The sequence below is a fragment of the Carcharhinus amblyrhynchos genome, chromosome 14 (genome assembly GCF_965287045.1).
Source record: "Carcharhinus amblyrhynchos chromosome 14, sCarAmb.v2.hapA, whole genome shotgun sequence".
Lineage (NCBI taxonomy): Eukaryota > Metazoa > Chordata > Chondrichthyes > Carcharhiniformes > Carcharhinidae > Carcharhinus > Carcharhinus amblyrhynchos.
The window spans coordinates 61,038,309-61,049,050 of NC_137337.1; the positions used below are offsets into that span (position 1 = coordinate 61,038,309).

At 41.6% G+C, this 10,742-nt stretch overlaps 1 protein-coding gene across 1 annotated transcript in view; it reads right to left on the minus strand.

Annotated features, from left to right (window-relative positions):
- The window catches only part of LOC145352178 (cytosolic phospholipase A2 zeta-like), a 92,040-nt gene extending 82,849 nt beyond the window's left edge, over positions 1–9,191 (minus strand). The window contains exons 1-3 of the mRNA XM_080201908.1: positions 9,134–9,191; positions 5,780–5,994; positions 1,183–1,255 (exon numbers count right to left, since the gene is read on the minus strand). Coding sequence (XP_080058034.1) covers positions 1,183–1,255; positions 5,780–5,878 — 172 coding nt within the window. The 5' untranslated portion in view covers positions 5,879–5,994; positions 9,134–9,191. The remainder of the gene's footprint in view (positions 1–1,182; positions 1,256–5,779; positions 5,995–9,133) is intronic.
- Between the last annotated feature and the right edge of the window lie 1,551 nt (positions 9,192–10,742).

Consider the following 10,742-nt stretch of genomic DNA (forward strand, 5'->3'; position numbering starts at 1 on the left):
CTTGAGACAGAGTACAGAAGAGATGGAGAATCTGGTGAACTAATACAAAGATAATAATCTCTCTGTTAAAGTCAACAAAATGAAGGAGATAGTCACTGACTTCAAGAAGCATAATGGACAGCATGTCCCTGTCAACATCAATGAGGATGATGTAGAAATGGTCAAGAGCTTCAAGTTTTTTGGTGTCTAGATCACTAACAACCCGTCCTGGTCCCTCCATGCAGACACAATAGTTAAGAAAGCCCACCAACGCATTTACTTTCTCAGGACACTAAGGAAATTTGACATGTCTGCTACAACTCTCACCAACTTCTACAGACGTGCCATAGAAAGCATTCTTTCTGGTTATATCGTAGCTTGGTATGGCTCTTGCTCTGTCCAAGACAATGCAAGAAACTACAAAAGGTCGTGAATGAAGCCCAGTCCATCACTCAAACCAGCCTCTCATTCATTGACAATGTCTACACTTACTGCTGTCTCAGAAAAGCAGCCAGCATAATCAAGGCTTCCATGTACCCAGACATATGCTCTTCCACTTCTTCCATTGGGAAAAAGATACAAAAGTCTGAGATCACGTACCAACGAACTCAAAAACAACTTCTTCCCTGCTGCCATCAGACTTTTGAATGAAACTACCTCACATTAAGTTGACCTTTCTGTACACCCTAACTATGACTGTAACACTACATTCTACACTCTCTTCTTTCCTTACCTATGTTTGGTATGCTTTGTCTGTATAGCGCGCAAGAAACAATACTTTTCACTGTATAATATATATGACATTAATAAATCAAATCAACACAGATATTCTCAATGAGAAAACCCTCTTTATCCTCAATTACAATTCAACTTGTTAAACAACTAGTTTATTCCAAAATGTAGTTCAATTTAAAACGCTTCTCTTGTCTCACATTTTACAAAGTACTTTGAAGCAACTTGAGTTGCAAGGCTAAAGCAGTTAACTCCAGCATGAAACTATTTAGGGGGACAGGAACAATGAAATAAACAAATGTATAGGTGTCTATGTAGCCACAGCCACTGTGGGGAGAAGTAAACCAGCAGTGTTGAAGTCAAGTGCTCCTATGACATAACTAAATTTGTTTAAAATGTCGTACACAACCTCTGAAAGTATCAGTGGAGTCACAAATGCTTATGCAAATAAACAGAAAAGTAATTACTCACAGAAGTCTCCTCCAACAATATTCCTTGCTCGTAAAATTTTCACAGACAGGTCATAGTAAGGATGTTTCTCTTTCTGAAAAGGAAAGTGAGCGTCTGTGTCTGGTCACATGGAAGTTGAATCCAATAAATGTTGCATAAATTGGTACAGAAAAATCAACATCTCCATTCACTGAACATTAATTCCAAGGGTTTATTTATGATCAATGCACAAAACCACTTCCTATTCATTCACATATGGTATCTTTGTGTTTTTGGTTGAATTATCAAATGAATGGTATTATATTAATTATATTGTTAAAATACACAGGTAAAAGGGCATTCTTTAATAAAGTACTTTGAACACATATAAATAGGGTGCATTCATCGTCAGCCCCAGGAATGACGTTTTGGTTTAATTAGATAAGATCCTCTTGAAATATCTCTTTTTGATATAGTGCCCCATTTGAGGTTGCTACCCATTTTATTTATTTTACCGATTATTGGTTTTTCAAAAAGAGCACATAAATCAGAGACGGCTAGGACACTGGCTGTGAGAGAAGTGTTGAGATCGAACACAGTTACTAGCAAAAGCTTTGTGCTGAGGTTCTGACTTCACCAATCAGCTTGGTTTCTATTAGCATGTAATTCAATAGGATCTAGATCTATCTTGCCTGAAGTTTATATGATTCATTTTCTAACAATATGGAATCCAAGGAATTAATGAAGAGCTAAAGCTCATAATGCAATGTGAACGAGGGTGATAAAACAGGAATGAGGAAACAATTAAAGCTCAGATACACACACTGTATGAACATGATTACTGAAATCACAGCCCCAAAGAAAAACAATCAGAAATACAATTAGCAACACCCCTCACATGGTTAGCAGCCAATATATCGGACATTGCTGAATTATACAACAGGACTTAGTGAATCTGGAAACTTAATATTTTTGTCAAGTGAACTGGTATGTTCATTTCACTGGTACGAATAGGACTCACGTCCTGAATATTAGTTGGCTGCCCTGCTCCCTTGGTTTAGGATTGACAAAACAGAAGGAGCGTAGAAAAGTCCAATACATTTCTGTTGAAGATCCAGTGAGCTGAGTTAGCTGCTGTCAGCCAGGATGATGAGGGGCAGTTGCAGTGACCTGAGCTAGGGAATGAAGGCCCTGGTTCCCGGTCATGGTCATGATCTAGCAGACGTGTTAGTGGTACATGTATGGATAACAAATGAGAGTGGGATCAGGCTTAGCTATGATGTCTACTCTGGATGAATGGTTAGCTGACACTCTGCACGAGTACAGAGCCTAAGGTAGTAAAACTTTGATTATTGGCCATGAAACTATACTCCAGCAAGGAATCTTAACTTTGGAGGAAAAAAGTTACAATACTGATATTTTCAGAGTAACTGTCAATAAAAATGTTAGAAAAAATGTCAGAAAAAAAATATCAATTTCTTATAGCTCCAAGGTAACTGATATCGTCTAATGGTCTGTGTCAAACATAGTAGTAGTTATGTGTTGCCAGAGAACTGTAAGCACCAAAGTATTTAGATAATGAGGTAAATGTTGTTCCAAAAGAAAAAGCATTTTCTCTCCAAGGTCATAATTTCCATTTTCACCATTGAGCAGTATCCTAGTGGCGTGGATTGCTCTGCTGATACAGGACTTCTGTTTTCATTGCACTGAATGTCAATGATCATTATGCACAGAGTATCTGTTTCTCCAGATTATTGTTCAACTGGGAAAGTATAACTCCCATTTTCACTGCCATCATAACACATGATATTCATGCTCATAAAATTGAAAACTTACAGCAGGGCACATGAAGATAAGAGTGAGCAAACTGAGGGGATAAAGAGAAAGATTTATAGTGGTTTATTTCACCCCAGTTTTTATAGTGACATTTGTGCTTCTGTGAAATTTAAGTGTGGTTATCTCCCAAATCTAGACTGGGTGGTCCATAAACAAAAAGCAAAATTGTGACATTTTTGAGGTTAAGCAGCTGAACTCTGCTCTCCCCACTCCTCTTTTTTTGGGTCCATCATATTAAGAGGCTTCTCTTTGGATTGCCTATTCTCTACAGTGTAAATGGGGGGGGGGGGGGGGTATCTTGTAAGAATTGGGTGGCAAAAGATGAAACATTTGACATGTTTTCTTTATTGCATCCAAACGTTTTGATCACACCAATAATGCTCCTTGAACTCTCACCCTCAAACAGGCACATGCCCACTCAAAGTGCAAGCTACAATTCCCCAAGTAACCACGTAGGCCATGATCTATAATGAGAGGGCGCTAGCCTCATTCTGCCAAGCCTGCTAATCCTGACAAGATCTCCTGTGAAGTAGGAATTGTTTATTCACAAGAGAACAGAGAGGAATTGGGAGAACCTTTTTTAAACCACTGGGCAGAGAATATTTAGGACATGGAATAACCCAACAAAAACAGTGATCCAAGTAACTTTTAAAAAGGGAAGTGGAAAACATCTGAAAAAAAAACTCAAATTAACAGTAGATATTAGAGGGGAGGGGAACTAAACTAAGCGGATGGTGGTCACAATGAATATCAAGTGTTATGGTGGCACAGTGGATTGGGTGGCCTTCTAAAGTGTTGTTCTTTTCTATTATTATGAGCTAAATAACTGACCAATTCTCATAAGTGGGCGGCTCGGTGGCACAGTGGTTAGCACTGCTGCCTCACAGTACCAGGGACCCAGGTTCAATCACTGTGTTTGCACATTCTCTCTGTCTCTGCATGGGTTTCCTCTCCCACAATCCAAAGATGTGAGAGTCAAGTAGATTGGCTATGCTACATTGCCCCTTAGTGTCAGGTTAAATGGGGTTATGGGGAGAAGGGATGTCGGGGATTGTGGTCGATGCAGACTCAATGGGCCAAATGGCCTCCTTCTGCACTGTAGGATTCAGTGATAACAATTGGCAGTCACATTTTAAAATCACAATTCTGACATTTTACTGGAGTCAAAATGTATGGCAAAAAATACTTAGGAGGGGATTTTCCAGTCCCGCCAATGACGACTCTCTTCCCTCTACTCCGTCGTGGCAGGTTCCCAGGTGGTGGGATGGGCAAACTACATAAAATGCTGTGGATATCCTGCCAGCAAGCCAATGGTGAGTCGCCTCTGTTCCCAGAAGATCCCACCCTTCATATGAGAAAAAGATAGATCCACTGCACTGCTATATAAAATTTACTGGCTGCATCTAGTTGACCCATGGTGAAAAAAAACAAATAAAACTTACTTCTGCTGCCCATCCAGTGCTGATTCTGAGGAAGGGTTGACACCTAATCATTAACCTATTTTTCTTTTTCAACTACTAGGTGTTTGCTGTGTACGTCTGTGATTTAACTTGTTTAAAATGCAGTCGGACCAGTTGCAGTGCAGCTGAATAAAGCAGAATTTGACCAAAGTAAACATTTCCCATTTCTCCTGAGTAAAATTCATTTCAAAGGAACCTATTCTGATACCTTTCCAAAGTTTTTGCATAATATGTGCATTAGAATGATAATAAAAGCAGTAAAATCAGATGTTTATTTCATTCAAGTGAAAATGCGGGAAGGGTAAACAATGTGGTATGAAGGGGTCTGGGTGTCCTAGCACGCCAGTCACTGAAGGCAAGCATGCAGGTACAGCAAGAAGTTAGGAAAGCAAACGGTATGTTGTCCTTCATTGCATGAGGACTTGAGTACAGGAGCAAGGATGTCTTATTGCAGCTGTACTGAGCCTCAGTGAGACGACACCTGGGGTTGTGTGCTCTCTTTTTCTGAAAAAGTATATACTGGCCAGAGAGGGTGTGCAGCAAAGGTTCACCATACTGATTCCTGGGATGGCAGGATTGTCGTACATGAAAAGGGTGAGTCGGCTGGAGTTTTGAAGACTGAGAAGGGATTGCAATGAAATGTATAAATGTCTGACAAAGTTGGACAGATTGGATACAGGTATGATGATTCCTCTGGCTGGGAAGCCTAGAACGAGAGGTCACAGTCCCCAGGATGCAGAGTAGACCATTTAGGATTGCACGGAGGAGAAATTTCTTCATCACAAGGTGGTGAACCTGTGGAATTCTCTATCACTGAAGATTGCCATGGCCAAATCACTGAATATTTCTTGACTCTGAAGACATCAAAGTGTATGGGGAGAGCGCTAGAGTATGGTGTTGAGATAGAGGATCAGCCACGATCATATTGAATTGCGGGGCAGGCTCAAAATGTCAACTGGCCTGCTCCTTCTATGTGGTCTTGCGGTTGTATAAGCTGTGGGCAGTTGATGCAATGTCACAAAATGAAAACCACGTGTGTGAGGCACGTTTGACCATGAACAGAAAAAGGTTCAGTTTACATTAAACACAAGAATGAATGGTTATTATCACAGTGAGAGTGGACTTTTCCTGTCCTGCCCGCCACAGAAATCATAGCGGGCAGGACAGGACCATGCAAAAGTCCGATGATGTCGGGTGGGATTTTCTGATCTTGGGGCAAACATGGCCGGAAATTCCCACCCTGAAACAATCAATTTCCTGTTACTCTTCCAAACAATTATAGAATATGCAAAAGCCCTCGCCAATTAACAGCGTACTTGAGTTGAAGTTTTAAATAGCAGTACCTTACTAGACGCTGGCGTTGATTTTCTTGTTCTTTCTTCTGACCTATACAGAATACCGACCACACACGGCAGGAGTCGTGTTGACACTCGCATGAACATTGTGCAGTTTAGATGGATAAATAGATCTGCTTGCTCCTCTTAACTTGAGTCTTTATTACAATCCATTCAGCCCTCCTCACAATTGATCAGCACATTCATTCACAGCAATGTTTTATCTGCAAGTAGGGAGCTGAATTGCTGAATAGATACAACATCAATGAGAACTCCAGAACAAAACTGCAGTAAGAAAGTTTGTCAGTGCAAGTTAAAGTTGAGCCATTGTTCTACGCTAAATGAAAAAATTAATTATTTGTACAGTCCAAAGATGTGCGGGTTAGGTTGATTGGCCATGCTAAATTGCCTCTTAGTGCCAGGGGCTTTAGTAGGTAAATACATGGGGTTATGAGGATAGGGTCTGGGTGGGACTGTGGTTGGCGCAAGCTCAATGGGCTGAATGGTCTCCTTTTGCACTGTAGGGATTTCAGGATTCTGTGAAAACAATTGCATCCTTTTCAAACACAAGATGTTTGAATGCAATTTGTACAAGGAATATTTGTTTACTTTCCACTCAATTTTCCCCTCTCCGTTCCTCAAGAAATCTTGTTTAGGTACTGTTTCATGTATCCTGGCTCCTTCCATACCTAGGCAGTAAATTGCAGTATGTTGATTGGTCCTACGTTCGCATATTAAAGGCAAGCCTGTTCTTCCCCGCTGCCCGACAATCAACCAATTTATTCAGTGGCTATGAGCAAATATTACATCTTCTGACAAGAATAGGGAAACAGAATAACATTCTCAGGAAATGTTCTTTTTTGTGACGATTGTGCTGGGTAATAGGAAACATTTTAAACATTACGCCACGCATTCTCATGACAGGTGCAGCAAAGTAGCGAAGCACTGCTTATTTCATCTCAGTAATCGATTCCATAACTTACTTTGCCGCACTTGGGTGATGTTTGTGTTTGCCATATGAACGGTCCTCACCAAATAAGGTTGCCAATTCAGCATCAGTTGACCCTACATGCACTAGGAATTAGCTTCAGACTGTTCAGGCTGTTTGTGAAACACTTGCTGGCATACTCTCTGCAACAGCAGAGTCACTCAAGGAAGCACTCTTGTAGCATGTATCCTCCCACTGGGACCCAAAGTTATTCTTAACAATATGTGAATCAGAACTACACGAACTGGTACTGTGAAAAATATTTAAGTAAACGACTCCAGTTTAGTTAGTGCTAATAATCCATTCATGGCAACTTAAATTTACAAAAAACATTCAGAGTAAGAGCTGGGAAGTGAATTAAGGCAGGGTTTCTGCCAGTGCAAACACAATGGGATAAGCAGCCTCCTTCCAAAGCTGTAAACTTCTACGATCATCCCATCTTTCCTTGCCCGGAATATTCATGGAAAGGGAAATCGGCCATGACAAGGGTTTCCTACACTTCCGTTTTTGAGTCAGTTCCACCCTTCACAGGGAAAGTTTTGTCGAGTGAAATCCCAGCAATAACCAGAGCAACAAACCAAAGCAGTTCCAGAGAAAAGGGTGTACGACAGTGGACAATTACAAGACATTCTGATTTGCTCATAATGCATGTACAGCAAAGTTAGACTGTTGAAAATCTCAGTCAATTCAGAACTGTGCTGACACTTCAAAGTCAGATGGGGATAAAGCACCTATTGAGTTGAACATTCACTAGTTGCAACCCCTCAGGATTTGATTAATGAGAGTAGATGACAACAGGATCTCAAAATGGAGGGAGGACCAATAATTCAGGTGAAGTGACTTAATGCCTGGAGATTCTTTGCTAAAAGGGTTTCACATGGCCATTTTAGCTGAGAAATAACTGCAGCTGTGGGGGAACCCTGTAAACTCATTTGTTATGATTAATCAAGAAATCATAGAATCCCTACAGTGCAGAAGGAGACCATTTGGCCCATCGAGTCTGCAGCCACAACAATCCCACCCAGGCCCTATCCCCACTTAGTTATCCTGCTAATCCCTCTGACCTATTACACCCCAGAACACTAAGGATTAATTTAGCATGGCCAATCAACCTAACCTGTACATCTTTGGACCGTGGGAGGAAACTGGAGCACCCGGAGAAAACCCATGCAGACATGGGAAGAATGTGCAAACTCCACATACTCCCAAGTCAGGAATCGATTCTGGAGCTGTGAGGCAACAGTGCTAGCCACTCTGCCACTGTGCCGCCCAAGAGAAAACATCCAATTTGGACCATCCTGCAAACTTCATTAAATATTAATTTGATTTGAAGCATACCTGAGGAGAAGAGAAGGACAATACAAATATAAAAGCAGTTTACAGCACTCCACAATGTTGAAAAGTATCGATCTAATCAAGTGCGATGACTGCTATCTTCTTTCAAAGAGTTTAATAGCAAACAGTTCCCAAAACAATCTACAGTCTATAACAGAGCACAGGAATGAGTTCTCTGTCATGTCTGGTCTTCGCAGAAGTCAGGGTCTTAAAACCTCAATGGGAGTGGAATTATCCAGAATATAAATCCAATGTTTATTTTCAAGGCAAATGAATGCACACAGGAACTCACTTGGCACTAGGCACCAAGGACACATGGTACAGGTTCAATTCCCTACCTATGCTGAGTTCATTATTTCAATTCAGGTAGCAGCTGAGACTCCAGAACTAATTTCAGTGCATCTAATGTTTACTTATTAGTCACAGGTAGGCTTACATTAACACTGCAATTAAGTTATTATGAAAATTCCCTGGTTGCCACACTCTGGCGCCTGTTCGGATACACAGGGAGAATTTAACATGGCCACTGCACCAAGCCAGCATGTCTTTCGGACTGCGGGAGGAAACCGGAGCATCCGGAGAAACCAACGCAGACACAGGGAGAACGTGCAGACTCTGCACAGTGACCTGAGCCAGGAATCAAACCCAGGTCCCTGGTGCTGTGAGGCAGCAGTGCTAACCACTGTGCCATGTAATTAAAGATGGTAAAGCTGCCTAGAGCTCCTACACCTGATACTATCCAATCACTCCGCAGGAGGAAATGCATAGATGGTCATTGTGTCATAGGACAGAGCTCTGCTGGACGTGTCCAACCATTTGACTAGTAACAAACAGTCAACCACAAACAATGTGCACAGGGGTGAGATACAAGACTACTGGAGTGCCACAAGGAGCCAAAGAGGATGGGGTGGAGGGGGAAAGGTTTACAGGAAAAAATCTACCAAGAAAGACAATGCAGAGCTCCAACAACATGAAAGCTCTAGAAACATGTAAATATTCCAGCATATAAACCATATTTGGAACCATATAGGATGGCCTACCTAGAGAAGTGTTGTTTCGTATAAAACCCAAAAATCCTCAGCAGGTTTGGCAGCATCTGTGGAAAGAGAAACAGAGTTAATATTTAAACTTATAACTTTCATCTGCTTTTCTGGTGAAGGGTCACGACCTGAAACATTAACTCTGTTTCTCTCTCCACAGGTGCTGCTAAACCAAGATTCATTTCAGATCGCCAACATCTGAAATATTCTTCTTTCAGTACTTGGTACGCTTACCTAAGTGTTGCAATAGCAGCCACAATACTCTGAATTCCGGCACACTAACAGATGAATTGGGTAGGGTTCTTTTATTCTATAATGACCACTGTTGCAAAAACGTAAATCTCTCCTGAAAAATAATAAGCACGGGAATATTTGTGGCAAGAGAATTGGATCTTTAATGTTAATGCCCCATCTCAGACCCACATACCCTTTCATTTTTTGTATTCGTTCATGGGTTGTAGGCATAACTGGTGAGGCCAGCATTTGTTACGCACAAGTAACTTCCCTTGAGGAGGTGTCAGTGAGCCACCTTCTTGAACCACTAGTCTATGTAGTGCAGGTATGCCAATAGTGCTATTCGGAAGAAAGTTTCTGTGACAATGAAGGAATGATAACGTAGTTCCAGTTAAGATGACTGTGTAGTTTGAAGAGGACCTGCAGGAGGTGTTGCCATCCACCTGCTACCTTTGTTCTTCTAGGTAGCAGGTGTTGGGGGTCTGGAAGGTGCAGTCGAAGGAGGCTTTGTAAATTGTTGCTGTGCATCTTATAGATGGTACACCATGCTGCCACTGTGCATCAGTAATGGAGAGAATGTGGAAGGCAATGAAGATCACCATGTTGGTGCACAGATTTGTTAAGCTACACCTTAGGATGTTGTGTGCACTTCAACTTCAAAAGCATAATATTTTATTTCATGGAATCTGAACCTCGCAGACAAGGCCAGCTATAGGGTGACACAGTGATTAGCAATACTGTCTCACAGCACCAGGGACCCAGGTTCAATTCCTGGCTCAGGTCACTGTCTATGCAGTCTGCATGTTCTCCCCGTATCTGTGTGGGTTTCCTCCAGATGTTCTGATTTCTTCCTACAATCCAAAAGACATGCTGGTTAGGTGCATTGGCCATGCAAAATTCTCCTTCAGTGTACCTGTACAGGCGCTGGAGTGTGGTGACTAGGGGATTTTCAGAGTAACTTCATTGCAGTGTGAATGTAAGCCTACGTGTGACAATAATAAGTAAGCTTTAAACTTCAAAAAAAATTACTCATCCCTCATTGCACTCGAGTGGGTGTCACTGAGCTGCCTGCTTGAATTGCAGCAGTCCAGCTAGGATTGGTACAACTACAGTGCTGATAGGAAAGGAGTTCCATGGGTTTGACTCAGCAACAGGGAAGGAATGGCAATATAGTTCCAAGTTAGGATGGTGCGTAGTATGGAGAACTAGCAGATAGTAGTGTTCCTATTCGTCTGTTACCCTTGCTCTTTCAGCTGTAGGGATCATAGGTTTGGAAGGTGCTGTCCAAGTTACACATCGCTCCCACAGTGCATCAGTGGTAGAGGGAGTGAATGTTTAAGATGATGGATGAGGTGCTGACCAAATGGTCTGCTTA